The following is a 25,164-nucleotide window of genomic DNA, read 5'->3' on the forward strand; positions in this document are numbered from 1 at the left end:
CCACATTGAAGTTTAACCTGAGCAAAGCAAGCACTGAGCAGGCAGACCGGAATCAATCACTCTGTTTCCTGCCAACCAGATGAATACCTTCTCTGTTTGTTTTAACAGGTGATGGAGAAATATCAGTTCATATGGTATTGAAAACACTCCAAAGACCTGCTAAATTTCCAGGGGCTATGAATCAATTCTTAGCTGGGATTTGGGATGAGAAAATGGTTTTGATGTTGTCTCAGTCTGTCTGTCTGTGTGCGATGATTACATTGTATATGTGTAGAATGGAATAGTTGAACGTTCTGACCAATTATATAAGCCTGTTTAGTCTATGGCTAGACTAAAGATCTATATTGATTTAGGTACATCTCACAGTGGTAGCAGAAATACACATTTTTAACATCTTCATGTTACCCTGCTATATTCTGTGTAATGATGACACATACTAACAGTGATGATTTATGTTTGCAAGGGACGCCTGTACTGTCGAGTCACACATAGTGTGTTATGAATTAATGCAAACATTACAAACTAGACAGACTTTGAAAACACTTCATTAAAAAAGTTTTAATTTAATGAATAGCATTGGCATAATTCATAAAGATTATTGACATTGCATATTATAGAGGTTTATGAACTAAGTATATAATGAGACTACATGAGGTTAAACTATAATTCAAATAGTAATAAAATAATATTATTACACACAGAAAAATGGATTACAATAGATATATAATATACAATTTGTGTATTTAACTGAAATCTCTAAAGCAGAATACATTATAAGTTCTAATAGAATGGATCTCTTCTCATTTATGTGCATAATTGATATATTTTCTAATGGCAATTTCTGGGCAGAAAAGGCACATCATTACACACTCTTTCCATCCCTTCCTATAAGATTTAATTTTAAGATTAATTTATATTTGGAATACCATTCAAATTCTTTTTTTAAACTTTAGAACTTTTTGGATCATTCATATGACAGTTTGATTAGAAACAGCATTTATGAAATCATTTGAACACCAGCCACTGTGATCCAGAGTTTTTTTTTTTTTTTAAGCCATAGGGATGTTCATGAGATCACTGTTATGATGCTTTGTTGATGAAGCAGGAAAGGGAAGCCACTCAGGTATGATTGCTGTCAGCTCACAGAACATGTTGACCCTGATGAACAGAAATAAACACTCAGGCGTGATGTGTTTTGAATTATTGTATTTAATCAGTGAACAAAACCGTGTCAGAGTGTCAGCACTTACCAAGAAATGCTCCGTTACACGCGTCCCAGCGTATTTTCCATTTGCTCAACCTTTCTTGAGAGAGCAGTTAGTAAAATGATCATTAAGGTAATTTATTTCTTATATCTTGGAGATGGACCAGTAAATGATTCTTATTATAGTAATATACTTACAATGGATGTCTATGAAGCAAGGCATTCCAGAGTTTCTAAATGCATGCAGCTTGTACTATATTTTTGTTCCATGAAAATAATTTGTGTTACTTGAGCCGCAAAGTTGTCAAATCATCTCACTGTGAATTCGGCAACAATACGTCGACAATTCTCGAGCAAAATTTGGTCTTTGCTTACTGAAATTTGACGCGCTGCCCCCAGTGGCCGAAGTGGGAACTGTTTTTGAACTTATGTTTCAGACTGATCTCACAGTGTAATCGGAAGCAGTAGGTTGACTTTTCTTTAGATAAAATCAGTCTATGCTTAACCGAAATTCAAAACACTGCCCCCACTGGCCAAAGAGATAAGTGTTGTTGGGCATATGGGCACGTGTGAGTTCCATTTTCCGGGTGTAATGTCCACAGAGGGGCGCCAAACGTGAGTTGTAAAACGAGTTGTTTTCAGCGCTACAGGCTGTAATACAGTGAAGAGTAATATACATTTGATAAAACTGTACCCCCTTTCCAAAACCTCAAGCCTAAACTAACCATCAGTGGAGTAAAAATGTACTGTTAGAGGGAAAAATGCCACCTCCAATTCCTGCTTGTCACTGATTATGCGATTACTTCCTGGTTTCTACGCTGTATCCAAAACTGTTGCTGCGTCCGAATATCCATTCTTCCCTACTATATAGTATGCCAAAAATAGTATGCCAATGTAGTAGTATGTCTGAATCCTCAGTTTTCATAAAACAGTGAGCGGGAAATACCCAGATGACCTACACCTTACTATCCCATAATCCCTCTGGAGCTGAGGAGATGTCACGTTCAAAACACTGGATTTAAAGGAACGGTGGTGAACCGTGAGTCGGACAGCTTTTCTTAGCAGTAAGTGCGATATATACCAAGAAAGTTGTTGCTTGTGCTTAAATGGTGCTTGTTTAACAAAACCAGAGTAGATTATTTTCGCGGTTGTTGTTAATATGTCATATATTCAGGTCAAGCGACAGTGCCCACGTCCCCGGATGAAGTATGTCTAAAAACTATTCATACTACACACATGCATACCTAAAGAACGTACTGTTTTACCAGCCGAGGCATGCGTCATCATACACAGTGCATACTCTTAAAGTATGCTATTTCGGACCCAGAGTGGGTCTCTCAAGCTGCTGATGCAACATGCTTCCAGTAGCACCACAGGGGAAGGTAAACACATTTGAACCCATGCAAAGATGTCTGATAGGAATTGCCGCTTGTCAGTGAGTAGGCATAATGTGAATGATCTTAGGGTACTGGAACTCTCGGAACCAACATGCAGACTTCCCGTGTGATCATGGAACATGGGCTAGTGTGAGATCCAGTTTCCAGGTGAACTGTCCACAGAGGGGCACCAAAATCGAGTTGTAAAGTGAGTTGGTTTTAGTTGTAGGTGTACCAGTGAAAAGGAATGCAAATTTTATGAACTCTCCCCCTAAAACCTAAACCTCACCATCAGTGTGGTAAAAATGTACTCTTGGAGGGAAAATAAAACACAGTTCGCAACCTTTAACATGCGCACATGTTTACTTCCTGGGTTCAACAAAGGACGTGAAGTTTTCAACACTTCTGACACAACATGCTATCTTCAAGCAATAACCAGAAAGGATATGTTTGGCATTGAGGTCCTGGATGGAGGTTTGTGTCTGCCTCTGGAAAGCCAGTCGGGCCTCACACATGCAGGGGTCCTGAACTACTTCCACCTTTACCTCTTCATATCACATTCAAACAACAAACATCACAAAAATACCTTGCACAGGATTAAGAGTAATTCAATTAAGAGTGATAATGGATCAAACAATGGTATATACCCCAAACCCCAAAGTGAAAGTTGTTTTATAAAATACAAAAAGTTGTATTATGAAATAGTGCTATGTAACACTTTGCAACACGGCTTTTGCAATGTTGTTGTCATTTATTTCTTGCAAAATTGTGTGAGTGTTACATATAGTAATGGAGGTTTTACATCGATGTTGAATCAATGTTTAACTGATTCAACATGTCAGAAATTACAATAGACACAGACAGATGAGGTTTTGCCTAATGATCATTGCACGGATTTTTTCTTCCTAAAGAGCCTGAATGACTATTATTTCTTTTTGGTTGCTTACGTATTCTCTAGATAATTCACTAGATGTTAAATTGTCATGACAACAATGCATCTGATTTCATCCCATCTGCAAGAAAACTATTCAACTTTGGAAAGTAAGACAATGAGTATTTTAAATGCACAACGATATGCTGATATCTTCCAAAAATTAGCTTATTAAAAAAATCAGACAACGCAAGAAATTGATTTACATTAGATCTTAAATCATCGCATTACACTCTGCTTTTGAAGTGAAAATGTAAACAGTCATGCGCACATTGGATAAACCAGTAAGAATGGCATAACTCGGGTAATGTGAATAAATCTAGTTTATGCTTAAACGTTTACTACCTTACCCCGATAAAGAAAAGCTGTTTAAGGCGTTTACAAGACCACTCACGTTGCCGGCTTATGAAGCATAATTGGTGTAAGATTGTGCACGTAAACTCTCTCAGTGCCCACCAGTTATTTCCCACCACCACATTTAGAAAGTAATTTTAAAGCATGTGGTGAAGTGCATGATTGTAGGAAACACATGGTTCATGTATCCAGAGTTGAATAGCCATAGCCTATGAGCTTACTTGTTTTAGAACATGTTTTCTTGTCTTTCTGCAGCGCAAAACCTTGCTGGCACTCACAGTGATAGGAAGAGTCATCGTTGATGCAAATGTGTTTGCAATCATGGCCCAGTGCACAGTGGTCCAAACCTGCAATAAGTTGTGTTTGAAATTCTAGAGCCCTGAAGCTATCAAACAATCTCTATTTTCTTTACCTGTATGAGATTTAGCTGCAAGGATGATTGCAATTTTGAATTAAACTTTTAAAAAACATATTGAAATAATCCTATTTCAGAACAACCAGCTACCAAAAAAAATCAAATACCTATCATAAAATGGTATGAAATGAGTCAATACCATTTATGATGGTCTACAAGAGAAAACTCACTGGCACTACCATCGCCATCATTGTAACTGGCTTTGAAGCATGATCTCTTGTCCTGCATCAAGACAAAGCCAGGGGGACACGTGCAGTAATAGGAAGAACCACTGGTCACGCAAGTGTGTTGGCAATCGTGGCCCAACGCACAGGCATCCACACCTGAAACAAGCCATAGCGGCAACCAGTAGATATCACAGTTATTTCTTAAAGCTAAATTTTTTTCTCCTACACAACTTTTAGAAAATGCATATTGGAGGGACTAAACTGGCAAAAAAAAAAAAAAAAACAATGGCTCAATCCATTGTGATCAGTAAATCATTACTCCTGTAGTTAATCCATGAATGATGCTTTATATAATTTCACATCATGAAATGGCATGAATGAGGCCATTTATGATTGTTTACATTACATAACTCACTAGCACTGCCATCTTCGTTGCCACCACGGTTACTGTTGCGGTCACCCTTTCGTACACTGTTACCATGGGTATAAGCACCAGCACCTCTAATGGAGCATGTTTTCTTGTCATCGTTCAAGACAAAGCCCGAGCGACACTTGCAGTAATAGGAGTTACCACTGCTCACACAAATGTGTTGACAGCTGTGTCCCATTTCACAGGCATCCATATCTGGAACAAGCCATATATGTCACATAACATGGACAATGTGTACACAGTCATTTCCTTAAAATATACAAACAAATGCTATTTTTCCATTGCAAGCTTTGGAAACTCAAAAATGTCATCAGTTGAGTCCACAGTAGACAATTATAGTACCATTTATGTAAAACAATTACAGCATTATGTAAACATTACAGCATTCCAATGTTTACTTGGTCTTTCTAAGTAATAAACCAATTATATACTATTGTTGGTGTTTTGCAAATAATTAGACCTTCAGAAGTAGTTCTAAAAGGGATAGTTCACTGTTGATTAAGCAGACCTGATCATTGGGTCTTGGTTGAACATATTTCTCAGGCTAGTCTTCCCAATACACTCATCCAGTACATCGCTACATGTCTAATTTGCACCATCTGAAATACAAGCTGAACTTTGTGTAAAAATGAGGCAATTGTCATCTGTCTCTTAAAGTGACAGCAACACTGACAATGATGTTGTTGCTGTACTGTTTTGGCAACATCACGACAGAAAAAGAATGTCCATGGTAATTCAGAAGTGATTTAGCATGGGTTGGATCAGTGGACAGATCCCAGCAGCTAGTGAGCTGGATTGTAGGACTAAAACGTTACATTGCACACATATAGTTAAATTACAGCTCTGTTCCAAAACCTAGTGTTCTGCTTACAGCATGATAAGGCATCATAGATGCTGTACCAATGCAAATACTGTTCTAAAAGGTAGGTAGGAACATTATGCTGCCTTCTAACATAGCTAATTTTGGCCAAAATCTGATGCAGCATCAACTGAATCCTTCATGAATAAGGCAATGACAGTGCGACATGACATGCGGAAAAATTAATCCAAGTTGGCTGATTTGAGAGAAATAATTTTTAAATATACTTGTTTTTCAATCATTACTGCAAGTATTGAAAACAATAAATTAATCTAAATTAAAATAGACTATTTTACCAAATATTTGTATTTGCTAAGTACTTTTTATGCTTTCAAGGCAAGTCAGTCCACTCTGCAGCCATTTTTGGAACGGTCCCAAGCAGCTATTTTCTATGGATGCAAGCAGCATAAAAGTACAGCTCCTATCTATTTGAATTGGGAAAGACCAAAATCCCCAAAATGTTTGGTCAAAATTACGATCAAAGAACATATTTCAAATCATCAGTAAAATCTGACAACAGTGGTATAATGAATTGTGCATCTTTAGCTCAGATCACACTAAAAATGCTTTTTGTCAGGCCTACCAAGCTAATGTGCATGGGCGTTCTTGAGTTGACTGACAGGCGATGTCTGTATCTAAAAGTTGATTGGCTCTTTTAACTGTAAGAGGGGACTTTCTTTTCTACATCTAACATATTGGGCATTCCAATTTCTCTCATTCTTTTTAATACAAGCGCTCTGTCTCGGGCTAAATAGTCTCTGGGATCACTTTGTTGGCTTAGCAACATGCTAATATCAGAGCCATTGGAATCAATTGTCAAGTGTCCCATATGCCTCATGAAAGAGCACTATTTGTGTGACGCACAGAGTTACTAGCTTATGTAGAGTGTTTTAAATCAGTCACTTGTGCTAATGTTGGCAGTAGACAGCAAGGCAGCTCACTAGACTTTTGAAAAGAGCCTACATCATAATGTAACTTGTAACTTAGCACACACAAGATAAATGAATCATATATTAGCATCATATGAAATCAAGTAATACAATCAGAACACATGTATTCTTGATTGAAAGCTGGCAAACAACTGCTAGCTAAACAGGTTAGTCAAACACGATTGCAGACAGTATTGTTGAAATGTTAGCATTTTCTATCACTCGGCTATCACTTAAATTAGTCATTGTCAAAGGAAATCTAATAGGTTTTACTAGGGCTGTCTATTTAACATGTTAATTTAGTGCGATGAATTATATAATAAAATAATGCATTAAAAAATATCGCAATTAATCATGCCCCTTGACCCGTACGTAAATTCCGTAATGTACCATAAAAGTACATATTTTTCTACCTTTGGAACAATTCAAGCTTGAAATACATGTTTTACAGGCCGAGTCAGCAGGGGGCAGCGCCCCTCAACAAACCTCAAAAACCGCAGCCACAGAATGAGAGCCGGTGTCCCAGGCTGAGTTGGGAATTCCATACTACCCATACTACTTGTACTACTTCAGCCATCCATAATTGTATGGCAGAAGTAGTAAGAGTAGTATGGTAGTATGCAATTCCGAACTCAGCGACACAGATGTGTTCTTCACAGCATTTTTATAATCATTTTAATTATATATTATTCATATTGAATTATCGTTATCTGGGGGCCATTCTCAGCAAATACTAAAATATGTGATTAATTGCGAATAAATTAATGAATCAGCATGTCATGTTATTAACTTGATTAAAAATGTTAATCGATTGACAGCCCTAGTTACAAAGTATGTCTTCAAAATCTAAGTAAAGCAGTTAGCACAATCTGCTGGCTCTTACGTTTTAAGGAACATGTTTTCTGGTCTTCATTCAAAATATAGCCATTCCGACACTTGCAGTAAAAGGAGGAGCCACTGCTGACACATATGTGCTCGCAGTTGTGTCCCATGGCACAGGGGTCCATACCTGGAACAAGCTTTCATTACTTGACTGGAGTTATGAGGCCACTCTAGCACTAGCAAAAGCAGGTTCATGGGCAAGCAACTGTCAGGATTTGCTTCATTTTAGCTTTTATTTATGATTAATAGGCATTTTTTATGGCTGTGATGCATTGAGCGGGACTAGGTTGGTCATACCTGCTGTGACTGTCTGTACTGAGCAATATTGTATGCCCTTAGTTTGCAACTGCAAGCTGTAATAGCATTTATTTTGATACGCTATGGTGACTGGCTGACAGCTGGACTAAGCAAATTGTTTGTACAGGCAAGGCGTAGCTTGCAAGCACTTTTCTAGCATAGCACTTGGTTGAGAAATTTTAATGTCCATGAATAAAGATTGACTCTTTTCCTGAAAAAGACAAACAATTTTAATTACCCACAAACAGTCAAATATTCAAAGGTCTCTGCAACACAAAATGATCTAAAGTTTCTATGAAAAACATATTTGAGGTACACTAGTCTTAAAACGACTGTGAAGACATTGACAATATTAAATTCTGAGAGCATTCCATTCAAAGACCTTCATTCCACAAAAATAGGTTGCAAAGCACATACATTAGATGATTCAAAGCATTCAAAGGAGCCAAACATAAAAGATGATTCTTTGAATGATAAGTAGGCTTATCAAGACTCTCATACTGAAGATATTCTTCAGAATGTTTTACGATCCAACGATTCACACTTCTGGAAAACAAGAGTTTTTACCTTGGAGGCTATAAAGCCATATCATGATCACAATGCATTTTGGGGTGTAACACATATTGGGATGTAAACTATACTTTTAAAATTTGCTATTCATGCCAAACTGTTTTCCAGAGAGTGAACCATCACCTACTCCCAAGGATTTAAATATATTCTGTAAAAAGGAAAGCCATAGAACTCAGCCCCATCTCCCTTTTTTGCATACACCCTACCGCACAACGTCTCCCGGAACTTCGAGGTGAGCTTCTCGATCACACCATAGGTCTCCACGTAGAACACATGGTCCTCAAGTGGATTGCTGGCCATGAGCTTTAATGACCGCATGTCAGCCCTGTCCACTCCAACCGCATAGATTTCAATCCCTGAAGCCCGTGCTGCAGCGGAGACATCCTCTACTTGGTCTTGAGGTCGTCCATCAGTAACAATTATGGCAACTTTGGAGATGTTCTTCGATTTAGGCCGTGCACCTGATTTTTCAGTGAAGGCTTCATCCATGGCTTTCTTGATGGCCAGACCAGTCATGGTGCCTGCTGCCAAGGGCTCAATGCGGTTGATGGCTTGCTTTATAGTGTCCTTTGTTAGATGGTGTTTCAGCAGGAACTCGATTTTGACCGTGCTGGCATAGTTCACCACTGCAACATGCGTAGCATCGGGACCGATATCAAGAGTGTCCACCATGTCAGCCAGGAAAATCTTGACCTTCTCAAACTCACCTGGACGTACACTACGTGAGCTGTCAATGATGAAGACCAGGTCCAATGGACGGCTCCTACACTGGGAGTCTGTTGCTGAGAGTTGAATATAAAATGTTAAACCCTTTGTATATTGTGTTGCTAATAGCCAATATTATATAATGAAGACTGGTGTATTAGTCAATGAAAGGATTAGTGAGACATTAAGAAGCAGAATTAGATTTGACAGTATGATGGTGTTTGCGGGTCTTTGACCCAGTGGAAAGGTAGACGTGAGTAAAGCATACTCTTTTGCATGCAAATGCTAGAGGAACAAGTCCTCCTGGTAACTAATGAGGGGTTTTGGAAGCATGATAGGAATCTTACGTAGAAGTCCAAATATATTTTGGAACTGAGTGTCTTGCTCTAGGCAGTAACTTTGCTGTTGGATTTTCTGGAACTACACTGAAAAACAATGCCCATCAGTCTATGGTATAGAATTAATCACTGCTGAATAACTAGCACGTAGGACCACTATCTTAAAATCTTGCAAGACATATAGGGGCCTTGACCTGTTTTTTGAAAGCAAACTGGAGGATTTTAGTATATTCAGTTATAGAATTATCATCTGTGTTAAGAAACCAATGTGTAATACTGTAGAAGCCTATAACATTTCCAAAGATTCTGCATTAGCTGTTTACTGTAAAGCTGCATTTATTTTCAGATTAGTTAGTTATTTTAACATGAATGTCCTTACTTCTAAAATACATTCCATAGGAAGACTCGGCAAGATGACATAAGGATACTTGCATGCAAAAATACTACTCAATGTGAAAGGTCTTTTCACATTTATGATACAGTTTCAGACAAATAATTCAGGAATAAGGAATAAATGGGCCCTTAATGTCATTTCGCTTAGTCCACCTTTGAAACAAAGAAACTGTAAGCTCACTACTGCTTTTATATAAATAGATGGAGGGTAAACTAAGCAGCAGAGTATTTAATGGAATTATACCTGTCCACCCTGCGATGGCTATCTTGGCATGGACAGTAATCCTGTCAGATGCCTCTGATTTAGATGAGGTGGTTTTATGTAATGGCTCTTCTGTCACGGTAGACATTTGTGGGAATTGGGTTGAGGTGGCCTGATGATGTGGCTCTTGTGTCAGAGTGAGAGTTGACATGGATTTGGGTGAGATTCTTTTAGGAAATGGCCTTCGAGTATAGGTGAACTATGGCAAGGGTTTGGGTGAAGTGCTTTGAGGATAAGTCTCTGGTGTCAGGGTGGATGTTGGCAGGGATTCAGGTAAGGTACTTTGGGGATATGTCTCTGGGGTCATAGTGGATGTTGAAATGGGTTCGAGTGGCATTCTTTGAGGATATTGCCTTCGAGAATGTGTAAAATTTGGCAAGGGTCGGGATGAAATACTTTGGGGATATGCCTCTGGTGTCAAGGTGTTGGTTGGCAGGGATTTGGGTAAGGTACTTTGGGGATATGTCTCTGGTGTCAGGATGGACACTGGCAGGGATTTAGTTAAGGTTTGAGGAAATGGCTCTCATGTCAGGGTAGATGTTGTAAGGGATTTGTGAAAGTTATTATGGGGATATGGCTCTGGTGTAATGGAAGTGCTTGGAAGGGATTGGGGTGAGGTGTCTGGGTGCCAAACTGCCAGGGAGATATTCAAATTTCGTGAGGCTGGCATGGTCAAGGAATGTGTCAGTGATGTCTTTGAAGGGTGGAAACCTTTCTCAAGAACAACTGTTTTTGGCATGTTAGTTGCTGATTGCCCATGAAGAATCATTGATTGTAGACCTGTATATGACTGCTGTGGAACAACAAGTGCTTGATCTGGATTCACAGTTGACATGTCTGTAACTTCTCTTGTTTGTCCTGTGACTACAATAGTTTGTTCTGGATCTTGAACTTTTCTGCAAATTATTGGTGCCCATTCGCCTTTCAGCTGCTTGTGTGACAAAGGCTTAGAATGCTCTTTATTTGTATTATACACTTTTGTGGTTGGTATGCCTTTGAGCCACTCATAAACTTTGAGTTGAGAATGAGCTGTGGGTCCTGGATAAGATACTTGGATAAGCTGGGGCAAAATCCTCCTCCTCTGTTTGTGAGGGTGATGAGGTCCATTTAACCAGTATTTACTCCGGTATACTATGGACCACCAGAACGTTTAAGTGGAAAAGGAAATTAGCCAAACAGAAAGTCAAACAAATACAACTGGAATTGTTTGCAAATGTTTATTTAAAAAACATGCCCTGTGTTTATCTAAAATTTAACATGCCAAGTTAAATTTGTCATAAAAACAGTTGTATGTTTTAAAGGGATAGTTCACCCAAAAATGGAAATCAATTTTACACAACTTCATGTTGTTCAAATCCCATATGACTTTCTTTCTTCTAGGGAACACAAAGGGGATGTTAGGCAGAATGTATGCCTCAATCCCCATTCACTTTAATTGTATATATATATATATATATATATATATATATATAAAAATCCATCCACAAAACTGCCACTCACTGGATGTTTTTTTGTTTTTGGCACCATTCTTTGTAAACTCTAGAGACTGTTATGCGTGACAATCCCAGGAGATCAGCAGTTACAGATATACTCAAACCAGCCTGTCTGGCCACGGTCGAAATCACTGAGATCACATTTTCCCCCATTCTGATGGTTGATGTGAACATTAACTGAAGCTCCTGACCCGTATCTGTATGATTTTATGCACTGCAGCCACACGATTGGCTGATTAGATAATCGCATGGATGATTGTTGGTGCCAGAAGGGCTGGCTTGAGTATTTCTGTAACTGCTGATCTCCTGGGAATTTCACACACAACTGTCTCTAAAATTTACTCCAAATGGTGCCCAAAAAAAAAAAAAAAAAAACATCCAGTGAGTGGTAGTTTTGTGGACAGAAATGCCTTGTTGAGGAGATAGGTCAACAGAGAATGGCCAGACTTTGTCCATTCAAAATAGTCTACGGTAACTAAGATAACCGCTCTGAACAATTGTGGTGAGAAGAATTGCCGTTGCCAAGGGTTGGCGCTGTTTTGTTGGCATGGGGGGGATCTACACAATATTAGGCAGGTGGTTTTAATGTTGTAACTGATCGGTGTGTGTGTGTGTATATATATATATATATATATATATATATATATATATACACACACACACACACACACACACACACACACACAATTAAAGTGAATGGTTACTGAAGCTAACATTCTGCCCATGATCCCCTTTTGTGTTTCACAGAAACAAGTCTGGAAAAACATGAAGATGGGTGAACTATCTCTTTGAAGCATGTAGTTCCTCATTTTTAACCATTTTAAAATACATGCCATTCAGATGTCACATAAGTGCTTTTTTAAGCATTCTTACACTTCATGTTTAAATGTGGATGTATTTTTCATCTGTCATTAAATGCACTAGATATGTTTTTAATGCAGTGCATTTCACTGGAAATTACACTATTCATGCTACATAATGTACAAATCATTTTTGTGCTATTTAAACTGTAATGCATAAATGAAAATAATGAAAAAGTAAACGTTGCTTTGCGGTCATGCAGTTTAAGATACAATTTAAATGTGTAAAAAATACACCATAACAAAATCAATGACTTAAATATGCCAATTAAAATGTAATTCAATGGCAAAGTAACTTCTAGTAGTGATAAAATGAAAATAAACCTACCTGCTGGGTTCAATGTCCTGTGTGGAAGTGCATTATTTCTTCTTTGTGCATAACTTTGGGCTAAAATGTCGGATGGATTGTGAAAATCATAGCATTGCGAGGAATCCATCAGCAGAACAGTGAGGCAATATACCAATACCAAACTCCCAAAGAAGGACTTCATTGTTTCTCCGTGCTTTTCGTGTCCAATTCAAGTTCACGATTTGTCCTCACTTCCAACTGACACCAGCATGCTTTCAACAGCATCCTAGACAGCCCATATGTAGGGCTTAGATGAAACGTGTCACATTTCTATCCAATCCAAAGGCACAAGGTGTTCAGACAACTGAGGGAAGACCCACTCAAAAAGCCAAGAATCTGAAATATACGAATTATGAAAGTGTACAATAAACCTTTTTAAGATAATGAGTTATTTTTGGTCACACATACACAGATCAGCCACAACATTAAAACCACCTGCCTAATATTGTGTAGGTCCCCCTCGTGCCATCAGAACAGCCCCAACCCACATCTCAGAATAGCATTCTGAGATGTTATTCTTCTCACCACAATTGTACAGAGCGGTTATCTGAGTTACCATAGACTTTGTCAGTTCAAACCAGTTTCGCCATTCTCTGCTGACATCTCTCATCAAGGCATTTCCGTCCACAGGACTGCTGCTCACTGGATGTTTTTGGCACCATTCGGAGTAAACTCTAGAGACTGTTGTGCGTGAAAATCCCAGGAGATCAGCAGTTACAGAAATACTCAAACCAGCCCATCTTGCACCAACAATCATGCCATGGTCCAAATCACTGAGATCTAATTTTTTCATTCTGATGGTTGATGTGAACATTAACTGAAGCTCCTGACCCGTATCTGCATGATTTTGTGCACTGCACTGCTGCCACACGATTGGCTGATTAGATAATTGCATGGATGCTTGTTGGTGCCAGATGGGCTGGTTTGAGTATTTCTGTAACTGCTGATCTCCTGGGATTTTCACGCACAACAGTCTCTAGAACTTACTCAGAATGGTGCCGTTCTGTGGACGGAAATGCCTTGTTGATGAGAGAGGTCAACAGAGAATGGCCAGACTGGTTCGAACTGACAAAGTCTATGGTCACTCCGATAACCGCTCTGTATAATTGTAGTGAGAAGAATAGCATCTCAGAATGCTATTCTGAGATGCGGGTTGGCGCTGTTTTGATGGCACGAGGGGGACCTACACAATATTAGGCAGGTGTTTTTTTTATTTTTTTATTTTTATAATTTTTTTTATTGATTCATAAATTAACACAAGAAATACAACAACATCTATATAATGAATCAAAAACTTTAAACATTAAACCCCCACTATATCCCCTCCCCCTACCAAACTCTCAACCCACCCTGACCCCCCCACGAACACCCCTGTGGTCAATAGAATATAGACACACACACAGAAAACTAAAACAACAACATAAAATAACATAACATAATCAAGTATAATAATAATAATAATAAAAATAATAAAACAAAATAAAAAAAACCTCTAAATTACTCCCTCCACCGCCCCACCTTGAGATTCCCTCAAAAATGTTTCCCTAAACCCCATCCTAATGCTCGACCCCTCCTCGAAGGCAGCCACCCTCCCCATCTCCGCGCACCACTCCGGGAACGAGGGTGCTCCAACTCCTCAAAATAACCTGCCTACCAATCATCACACCAGTCAAAACCCAGTCCTTCATGTACTTATCTACCAAATCCATGACCTCCCTATCTCCCAAAATACAGAGTCTGGGGCAGAACGAGACCTGAGTGCCCAACACATCACACACAAAACTTTGCACCTTCAGCCAAAATTCTTGGATCTTAAGGCACCCCCAAAAAACATGAATGGTGTCTCCATCTTCAGTATGGCATCGCCAGCAGATGGGTGTGTCCTTAAGACCAAGCCTATACAATCTAGAGGGGGTCCAATAAAATTATGTAAAATCTTAAATTGCATAAGGTGAACCCTTGCATCTCTAGATGCAGACTTTATACTTTTTAGAATCCTTGCCCACACTCCCTTTTCCAATACCAAGTTTAAACCTTTCTCCCATAATCTTTTAAGAGAATTTAAAGCTCCGTAACCCAGACTCTGAATTAACAAGGAGTAATACACTGATGCCTCATGACCCTTCCCAAAAGCAGCAATCACCACTTCCAGAGTATCTGCCACTCTAGGTGGGTGTATGCTACTCCCAAAAACAGAGCAGAGCAGGTGGCGCAACTGTAAATACTTATAAAATTGAGATCTGGGAATCCCAAAATGTTGAATCAAATTTTCAAAAGATCTCAATATTCCACCCTCATATAGGTCACCAAGTGTATTAACCCCCCTCACAATCCAATCTGACCAACAGAAAGGGGACTTATTAATACATAGTTTAGGGTTTAGCCATATGCTCGAGGCTACATTTAAATAAATATCAGAATTAAACACTCTGGACACTTTTGTCCATATCAAGTGCAAATGCTAAATAACGGGGTGCGACTTAACCTCTCCAGCTAGTTTAATCGAAAGGCTTTGCAGTGGTGTGATAGGGGCAAGAACTTCCTTTTCAATACAAAACCAGGGAGGAGCTCTCTCAGGTGGAAGTGACCAATGGACCAAATGTCTAAGACTGAATGCATAATAAAATAAAGTCTTGGGTAGGCCTAACCCACCTTTGTCAATCGGCCTATGTAACTTACTGAAATTTAACCTGGGACGTTTACCATTCCAAATGAAGGACTTCACTATGCTATCAAATTGCTTAAAATAAGAGAGAGGGACATCTACAGGGAGATTGTAGCAGGTAGTTTAGGCAGGTGGTTTTAATGTTGTGGCAGATCGGTGTATAGGTTTGCCTCAATTGCTTTAGGCTATTGAAAAATTCACTAGAAGTCTGATGACAGATACAATTGTTTTAAAATGTTTATTGAAGTAATTCGATTACAGAACATGTACAAGAAAAGAAACAGACCACAAAATAAAATAAACATGCATCCATTGATTTACACAGCATTAGCAGTTTCCTTTTTTTTTTTTTACTATACTTTTGTCTGTCAAGAGAGGAAAGTTTCCTCTTACCAGCTGTGTGTTAAACAGCATTATCCAGCGGTTTCCAATTAAACAGATCACAATGATGGCTGCTAACATGATGCACAAGGGTTTGATCGATGGAAATTAACACTAATTATATAAACAAGATAAAGTGCTTTGAGCTCTTTCACTTTTGAAAGGATGAATGTCTTACGTTCACTAATAAGTACACAATGGAAAAATATATATATGTTTACCATCACACTGGATTGTCTTAACAAAACAGATTAATTAGCCAAGTGTTTTGATTCTAATAGCAAGTGCCCTGTCAAGTTTTAGGGCAATGTTGTTTTCACAATACTTCCTCTACTAAAACATTAGGAAGAAAAAAAAAGAAAAAGAAAAAAAAAAAAAAAAAAAAGCTTGAAAAGCATGGAAAAAAAACACTCTGAAGGTGACTGGGTACTGTGAAATCTTTCATTGGTAAAAGTTTCAAATGGCAGATTACCTGCCCCCATCTCAACAGAACCATTTCATTAGTGATTGACAATGAATTAACTATATAATTCTGTTGTAAACACAATTCTATTGCAGAGCCCGAGTCATGATGTCCACAAATGAGAATGGCATCTCATATCTCAGATACAACACTATGTAATTAAAATAAATCCTGCCACACAACCAATCCTAAAAGTTTCCTATGGTTTTACAAAAATATATCTGCAGTGATGAACTGTTATGAGAGTCATGCGAAATAAATAGTTAAGGTTAAGTCTTTGCAATTTGTAAGCTGCTGATGTGAGAAACATGTGGACACTGGGAGTCTAAACACCTTCCATGTGTTGAAAACGAAGGTAGGATCGAAGGGCAAAGATGGGTGTTTGCACTGGCTTTTACTGAAGAATCCAGTCAGGGGAATTCAAGCAGGCATGTAAGGTGGAGGCGGCTCCTTCACTGGCATTGTCATAGCCATTTCATACGTGGGAAGGATGTACTATGAGAAAGAGAAAACAGAAATCTGATGATATTTATCAGAAAAAAATAAAATAAAAAATGTATGAGCAGTACCACATTTTCTGTGGCAACAAACAAGAAGAATGTGGTTCAAGAAGTGTTGAAACAACATCTCAAAAACCTCATTCAGAGGCAAAGAGCGCCCTCTACTGTAATACTGTGAACACTTAGAGAGTAAATGTAATGCCGTGGGTTGAATGACTATTGTGAATGACACAGAATGAAACTTATGAGCCTGTTGTTTTTTTTTTATCAGACCAAAACACTCACGAATCGGCTTCGACCTCGCACGTTATCGTTTAAATCGGTCTAAAGACTTAATCACTGAAAGAACTGGAGCAGTTAAAGTTGAGCATTCAAGAGGTAGAAATTCATGCTGTTCTGTGACCGGTGACGTGAAGGGAAAATCCAGTCTGGTGATTTCTGTTTTTTTTTTAAGGTAATCTACTACACCTTCTCAACAAAAAGAAGCCTGGGAACTCTGTTAACCTGAACATACCTGAGATGGGGTCTCGAAAGCAGGATAGAAGGGAATCTCTGGAGTGTTCCTGTTGTTTATGTACTTATAGCAGTTCCACACACAGTTGATCAAATAAGCCTGAAAAACAAAAGAGAATACATACTGGTATTTCAAATAATATCTGATGAATTTCTCTCTATACTCTGGTTCTTATAAATAAAACAGGTTAGTATGGAATTAAAGGTATATTCCATGTTCAATACAAGTTAAGCTCAATCAACAGCATTTTTGTCAACGTTGATTACCACAAAATTTAATTTCGACTCGTCCCCAAATATCTGTTACAGTGAGACTCTTACAATGGAAGTAAATGGGGCCAATCCATAAACACTAAAAGTATAGCCACAAGATGTAAACAATATGCATGTTCAAGTGATAAAATCACTTACTAACCTTTTCTAGGTTATGTTATAGCCAATTTTACACAAGATTTAAGAGGAATTAATGCAATTTATTTTATGAAACTTTAAGCTTCCCATTTTGCATTTAAACTCTCCAAAAATTGGCCTGATTCACATCCATTTTAAGTGCCTCAATGTCATCTCGATTTTTTATGAAGAGGGATGAGTCTAAATTATTTTGTGTGTTAATCAACAAAGCATTTACTTTCATTGTATGGAAAAGTGAGGCAATTAAAATTAAATGTTGACTGAGGTTAACATTCTGCATACCATTGCCTTCTGTGTTCCACAAAGAAAAGTAATACGGTTTTAGTAATTTTCCTTTAGGGGTGAACTAACAAACCCTACTTTAATTCAGGCGTTTCAGTATTTGAACATCTGAAGCCTCACATCAAGTGAAATTCAGTGACATTTACCTTGAGGACAATGAGAATGGCAAAAAAGACGAGCACAAAGAGCAGGAGACAGCTGGAGTCCAGAGAAAGCAGGTTGTCTTTGTAGGGGAAGTCCGGCTAAAAGAGAGAGATTTTTTTTTAGGTAAAGTGTTTTTAAATTAACCTCTCGTGTTTAGAACTGTAACGTTTTTGAGAGACAGGTAGTCACAAGTGGCAGTAGTCGGGAGACTGACCAGCTGGTCCAGGTAGTCTTTGATCCTGGGCAGGTATGTGAGAGAGCTGATAGCTACCAGGCAGCTCAGTGCAAAGTCAAACAGCTGGTAGCAAAAGAACGGGATGAGCCAGCCACCACGATTCTGTGCAAAACATAAATAAAAAATCATGTCATGAAGTTAGCTTTGATCATTTTTAGAGTGTTCCTTACTGTTTTTAATGCTGAAGGAATCCAGGGAATTATGAATCATCCAGTTCTAAGCAAATAAAAAATAGCTATGGCTGAACAACTAGGCTCAAAATACCTAACATGGAAAGAGAAATTAGCACATCTAACAATGTTGTACCTCTAATGGAACAGCATTTAATTTGCCTAAAATTTGAGGTCAGAGGATACTCTGGGTCTGAAACACAGTAAAAGCTCAATGCTCACTCAAAGCAACAAGATCAGGAATAACAAATGCAACTGACAGCTGTGAACATTGCACTTTATATGTGATTTTACACCAGAAACCAAGGGGTGCATCATGCATTCACAAACCCAACCTATTTTTGTGGATGACATCAAGCAAGCTGTGAAGTACTGCTGAAGAACACAGTGGTGACACTCATATTCCCCTAATTTGATATTTAGTGCAAAAATGGATGATGTTCACTGAACTGGCTTTAAATGATGGGACATTTTAATTCAGTAGTTATTAAACAAGCATCATTTTTAATATGTGATTTTTGCTTTTTCAAACTGTGCACTTCAAAGATTAAGCATGAGATTAAACACACAGTACAAGTGTACTAATCATATAAACTTACAGTAATAGCTCCATACACCATCATGGCACTGATAGTAAGCATCAGGAGAGAAATGGCAAATCCCACACAAGCATTCTCTGTAGGGAATGAAAAAGAAACAAATAACTTACATTTAAAAAAATAAAAATAAAAATTAAAAAAACATCCTAGTTAACTCTTTAATCTCTGAAAGTGTTTTTATAGGTTTCCTGTTTAAGTTGCATGAACAAAATTAAAGGCTTATTACTCTTATGACTTATCTCAAAAAAAAAAAAAAAAAAAAAACACCCAAAGAGGGTCAATTGTTTGGTATAATTTTAAAGAAAACTTTTCAAAAAAATGTAATGATATTGATGATATATTCTGAGACTCTCAGCCAAAGGAACTGCTGAAAAATAAATAAATAAATAAATAATAATAATAGAGCCAAAAATTTACTTTTTTCTTCTTATTTTACATTATATATCTCAGGGTGTAAATAAGGTGGCTCAGAAAAAACTGATTTTATTTTGTTCCCAATCATATCACCTGTAACGACAAAGCAATCAAAAGATATAGCTTTACAAAAATAATTTCTCCTAGTGTCCAAAAACGTCTCCAAACAAATTAAACATAATAACTGCACATAAGAACTAGGGCTGGGCGATATGGACCGAAAATCATATCTCAGTATTTTCAGGCTGAATGGCGATAGCAACATATTTCTCGGTATTTTCTACGAAATGGACTAAATGTTCAGTTGTAAGTCAAAGCCACATGCGAGATGGTAAATAAAGTTTGCAACTTGCTTTGTTTCGGGGCAGAAGACTTTTTGGGCTGCGAAGGCTTCGCGGCTGGGGTTGTTGCAGAGGCACGAAGTTTAACACATACTGCAGTTTATGATGCTGTTGTAAATGGTGGAAGAGATTTGAAGTGCTTCCGAGTAAAAAAAAAAGTTATTGTCCAGAGAGAAAAAAGGGACATGTATTGAGTACATGCTCAAGTAACATGTCAGAGTTTCTGTTGTACGTTTTCTAAAATTACAACATGGCCAACCTAATAGTATTAAACCTATGCAATCAACTAGATTCTCTGGGTCAGAAATGTAAACTGCGCTGGGTAGGGGAGGCTATTTTATGTTACATATATGCATGCTAGTCAAATAAAGGAAAGCATCCATCACCATCATTTACAGCTGGGGTTCTCACACTTCTATGGAATAAGATCTACTTTTTCATCATGTTATTGCAGCAAGATCTACCATACACAATATATACATTTATCACAATTAATGGTCGACCAATATGTTTTTTCTTTTTATGGCCGATATCCAGAGAGCAGGGTGGCTGATAGGCCGATAGATCACACAATTTAATATAGTAAATAAACAAAATTGCTAAAAAAATAAACTTATTTAGCACTATAGTTACTCAATTTCACACAAAACAAAAAAATTACATTGTATTTTAAATGGTAGATAGCAGTTTCTTCAGATTTCTGTTTAGTCATCAAATTTTAGTAATTTATTTGCACGAAGAAACTGTTAATATATTAGGAAGAAGGAAATAACAGTAGTCCAGCAAGGATAGATGGCATGTCCATGACATTAGCAATCGCATTTACTAAAAAAAATATTGAATCAAACCAATTGTACATAGTCAATAAGAAATGTACTTATAGCATACGTGAAACGCTTTTACCTCGGGCTGCATCCGAAAACGTAAGCAGCTGACTTGCTACCTTGCTGCCTAATCAGTTAATGGCTTAACTGACAGCTGATTTGAATGAATGGAACTCTTATGGAAACTGGTCTCCGACAGTTTGAAAAGCACCTTATTTTCATCGTACCTCCGTATACAGCCTCCGGATCGCCTGCTTGGATTGTCACAGGTCAGACCATCATGATTTGTGACCGAAAGGAACTTCTGATCCTAATCCTGAAGAAAACTCTGGATTTTCATGAGGTTTGTGAATTACATGTTTAAACGCGACATCTGTATATTAGCAGACAGTATATATGGTATTAAGTTTTATTGATTTGCCTTTTTATCATTAGACAAGACAGTTAAAAGTTACAGGGAACTGTTGAGGAGAGAGAGGGAGAATGAAACAGACGAGCACTTTAATATTATGAGCTCAAACGTGTCTGCCACGGCTCTGATATGTGGACCGTTTAAATGACACCGTGTTGCACATCAGTCTATTATTGTAATAACACAATGGCACGTAACAACAAAACGAACCGTAACTGGTCATTTACATCTTTGTCGCTTCACATGCAAGAAGGTGATTTTCGGCACCCTCAATTAAAAAAAACAACAAAAAAAAAAACAACAACGCCCAAACAGGAAAATATATCAGCTGATGCAAATAATGAAAAAGGTGATATATCGGTCAACCACTAATCACAATACCAAAATTTCAGTAGTCTAGTATTAGTCTGAAATGTGATGACTTTTGTACCAGCTTCAATACCACAACAAATAATAGCCTAACACTAACTCATTTAATTATAAAAGAATTAAGTTCTCAAGTTATTATTCAAGAGTAGCAAACAGTCAGTAATAAAAAAATAAAAAAAATATATACAAATTAAGAAAACAATGCTTTTTGAACGGTATCATGTATTCAATTAAACATTCAGAATGAATTTGACATAAAACTACTACTGGTTTTCCCTGTATGAATAATACTTTAATACTAGAGTTATACAAGTAAAGTTATCCAGCCAAGAGCAGTGAGTGGTTTTGTCATTTTCTTGTTATTGTTTGATTATTATTAATGATACACTAGACAGCGGCAGGTCTATTAGGTTACATTTAAACTTACAAGTCGTACATTTCGATACAAATCAGCTTTTCCCTCCAATGTTTACATTCACCTTAAACATAACTCTGTTTTTACATAAACACCTCACCAAGACGGCATTTTGGCGGAATTTTGAAATGTATATGACCGTTTAGGCGTGAGCACTCTCTGAGCACACGCGCACGTGAAGTGCGACGCACACAAGCCACCTGTCAGTCAAACAGCGCACAGCTGTTTTGCTGCTCATCTGATCTTTTAAATCCAAACCATCTCCAAATAATTGAACTATTGTTTTTCTTTTTACTAACGAGGTCTTCTTCGACAGTGTGAACCGGTGCTGTGTCTCCCATGTTGCAGCAGAACTTGTGAGCGAGTGGTGCTGGGTTTGTGCGCAGATGCAGAGTGGGGGAGGGGTTGCGCGGAGAGTGTGAGAGGAGAGGTGCAAACATGGCATGGCTTTATGGAAGAAACGGGTTATGTAACGCAACATCAAACTATATTGATATAAACAGTATTGTCTCATCCTATATCTCGTTTGAAAATATATCGATATACCTTAAAAAGTCGATATACCACCCAGCCCTAATAAGAACTAATTACACATACAAATACAACAATGACTAAAGATATGCTCTCTCTCCAAAGCATGCAGGCATGAGTAATGCAATTTTATTCAGTTCAATTCTGTGTCATTTGAGCCACAATTGAGTCTGTGTCATGTACTGGGTGCCATCTCCTGGTGGCCATATGTAATTAGAGTAAACGATACCCTCTGCCCATATTTGGATGACTTCCACCTCTGGTTGTAGCGATCTGAATCCTAACACGATTGGTTTAGCGTTCCATGACGCTGGACAATGTACAATATAATTTCCGATGAAGTCATCTGATCCAGGAAAGCTAATGTGTTTTTAGCCAGATACACTTTGTGCTGGGTTATCTAATGATCTATGCACCCGATTACATTGTGTGTGGGCTTATTTTAATGGGAATCCCCTCCTCCAAGTAATGGTATATGATATTTTATGTTATGTTTATTTTTAGCAAAGTTCAAAGCAAAAACACGGCTAATAAGCAACACCCGTTTACAATTAGCATACGTCAAAGACATGTAATTAGCTATTACTCGCTTTATTTTTGTCTGTGAGTAAAACAGATAGGCTGGTTGTATTCTGCTTTCTGAGAGCTTTCCAATGACATATGACACGTGGCTATTTGATCAGTTTGATGTTTTTACCGATTACAATGATATGTGCAGTGCAAAATTATTAATAAATTATCAAAATGGAACACTTCTGATTTGTCTGCAAATTTCAAAGCACTTGTTCAGTTTTAGTCTCCATGCCTACATGCACTGTAAAGTACAGCTTCAATGCTTTAAAACGATACCTATTTTGTGATGGTCAAGACTGTGGTTATGAATATTTTGATAATTATTTTTTTCTCTGTGGGCTTAAAGGGTTAATCTCAGTCTAAAATCTTTTTTTCTTCATTGAATGGCATAATTCTAATATCATATCATCCACAATCCAAGTGTAGTCAGTTTTGTGTAAAATACTAAGTTTAATTAACTATAGCATTACAAAATATAGAATTTCAGCATTCAGTTAAATGTAAAATGTCTCACCAACATACCAGACATCCTGTCTGAGGCAAAGTAATGCTCAATAACTTCACACTGCAGGTCAAAAGTAGGGACATTCTCAGGATGAGTTACTGCCACAGCCAGTAGAATACCCATCAACAGGTACACCACCTTTAAACAAATACCAATAGATCAGAGAGGACAGGTGAGACTTATAATGAGATATAGCATTATATCAGAGATGACCGTCTAATCAGACCAATAGTGTTTTGATTCACTCTCATGTGACTTCAAGAAAAAAAAATATTACAAGTCAACAGGAAAATGAGGTCAAGGTCTGTTTTGCCTTCTTTTCCAAATGAATATACAAGTTAAAGATTAATTTGAAGCGCCATCGCCTAGTTGAAATAATCAGCTGACGTTTCAAATTAGTCATTCGTATATGGAAACTTTAGTTACCTGTAAACATTAGGCCCAGACTTTTTACCTATACAACTATAAACAATATCCGCACATTTCTTGTTTGTTTACTGTAAACTAAACTTAGGTCCAGACAGTCCAGTAAACCCAATCTTAGGCCTCAGCTAGCGCCGTAGCTAGTCAATCATCCACGAATATAAAAAATAAACACCTAAATATCACTTACACGCCATATTATCCTACTTAAATCACGAGATGAGGCTGTTATACAGCTTTGACGCGTATAAAATACATTTATTCTCATTTAAATGTTTTGTTTGTTGACAGTTTGATTTTCAAAACAATGAATTGGCATAGCGCGCTTAGCATCGAGCTAAGACGGATGTCAGCCAAAAACATCAACATAAACGCACACTATTACATGGACACACCTTGAAATACTCAAAGCAGAGGCTACTATCATGTTTCAATTGTATTATGATCGTCAAAATTATATTTATGTCCTTATATTAATGATTATCGTACCATGTACCAGGTGCCCAGGATGATGGTTCCGGTCCGCACGTGACAGCAGCCGCAGCAGCGCGCGCTGTAAAGTCGGCCTCGAGACGGTTTGAAACGCATGTCGTTCTCGTTGCTTTAATGAAACGTCGAGAAAAAGAGACAAGGCTCTGCCGTCAAAAACAGCAGCCCTCAATCTCTCCAGCAAAACTCCGCTTGATGGGTAAGAAACAGTGGAGGCGTAGTCAGAGTTGAATCATGCGTGAGGAAGGGGCGTGGTTCACATGAATACGCTTGAAAATGGGGCGTGGTCAAGGTTTAATCACGCATGGCTGCGTTTGTAAGAGGCGCCCCACTGCAATTAAAGGTGCTCTATGAATGGCTGCACGTGATGTTTTTGAGCTCAGATGCGTGGAAGTTCAGAGCTGGATAATTTTCTTGGAAAATGCCTCCATGGATTGGAAGAGGTGTTATATAATAGATAAGATGCTTGGAATTAAATAAGACATCGGGTGATATGTTATGAGACAGATGGTGGTAGCTTCCCGTTACTTTCATCTCGTTCCAAAGATATATGAGTGACTAGTAACATTACTTTTTTCCCCATGACTATTTGCATATTACGTATACATTGAGCTGCTAAAATTACACTACCGAAGTGTATTAGTCAAAAAAGACAAAGAAATTGTGCCTATGTTTGAATTTATTTACAAAC

General features: G+C 37.9%; 2 protein-coding genes across 2 annotated transcripts; both read right to left on the reverse strand.

Annotated features, from left to right (window-relative positions):
- Positions 1-1,049: 1,049 nt before the first annotated feature.
- Positions 1,050-12,956, reverse strand: matn3a (matrilin 3a). The gene is made up of 8 exons (XM_051645162.1): positions 12,794-12,956; positions 8,621-9,196; positions 4,863-5,072; positions 4,451-4,603; positions 4,087-4,212; positions 3,029-3,127; positions 1,251-1,320; positions 1,050-1,158 (listed from the first exon to the last, which is right to left on the reverse strand). The coding sequence occupies exons 1-7, from the start codon at positions 12,954-12,956 to the stop codon at positions 1,265-1,267; spliced, it is 1,383 nt and encodes a 460-aa protein (XP_051501122.1). The 3' UTR covers positions 1,050-1,158; positions 1,251-1,264.
- A 2,737-nt stretch (positions 12,957-15,693) lies between these two features.
- Positions 15,694-24,721, reverse strand: LOC127410202 (lysosomal-associated transmembrane protein 4A-like). The gene is made up of 7 exons (XM_051645338.1): positions 24,474-24,721; positions 23,579-23,699; positions 19,178-19,254; positions 18,388-18,510; positions 18,176-18,271; positions 17,338-17,436; positions 15,694-16,818 (listed from the first exon to the last, which is right to left on the reverse strand). Exons 1-7 carry the CDS (start codon positions 24,570-24,572, stop codon positions 16,744-16,746), a joined length of 690 nt encoding a protein of 229 aa, XP_051501298.1. The 5' UTR covers positions 24,573-24,721; the 3' UTR covers positions 15,694-16,743.
- Between the last annotated feature and the right edge of the window lie 443 nt (positions 24,722-25,164).

The sequence above is a fragment of the Myxocyprinus asiaticus genome, chromosome 19 (assembly GCF_019703515.2).
Source record: "Myxocyprinus asiaticus isolate MX2 ecotype Aquarium Trade chromosome 19, UBuf_Myxa_2, whole genome shotgun sequence".
NCBI lineage: Eukaryota > Metazoa > Chordata > Actinopteri > Cypriniformes > Catostomidae > Myxocyprinus > Myxocyprinus asiaticus.

Excerpts from the sequence above, each read along its gene's own strand:
- matn3a (XM_051645162.1), bottom strand. The coding sequence starts at position 12,956 with ATGAAGTCCTTCTTTGGGAGTTTGGTATTGGTATATTGCCTCACTGTT. Across the intron at positions 4,604-4,862 it reads CAACGAAGATGGCAGTGCTA|GTGTGGATGCCTGTGCGTTG; the intron begins GTGAGTTATGTA and ends GGCTTGTTTCAG. Across the intron at positions 4,213-4,450 it reads TGATGGCGATGGTAGTGCCA|GTTTGGACCACTGTGCACTG; the intron begins GTGAGTTTTCTC and ends AACTTATTGCAG.
- LOC127410202 (XM_051645338.1), bottom strand. The coding sequence starts at position 24,572 with ATGCGTTTCAAACCGTCTCGAGGCCGACTTTACAGCGCGCGCTGCTGC. Across the intron at positions 18,511-19,177 it reads TGGTGTATGGAGCTATTACT|AATCGTGGTGGCTGGCTCAT; the intron begins GTAAGTTTATAT and ends TGTTTTGCACAG. Across the intron at positions 16,819-17,337 it reads CTTTCGAGACCCCATCTCAG|TACATCCTTCCCACGTATGA; the intron begins GTATGTTCAGGT and ends TCTTTCTCATAG.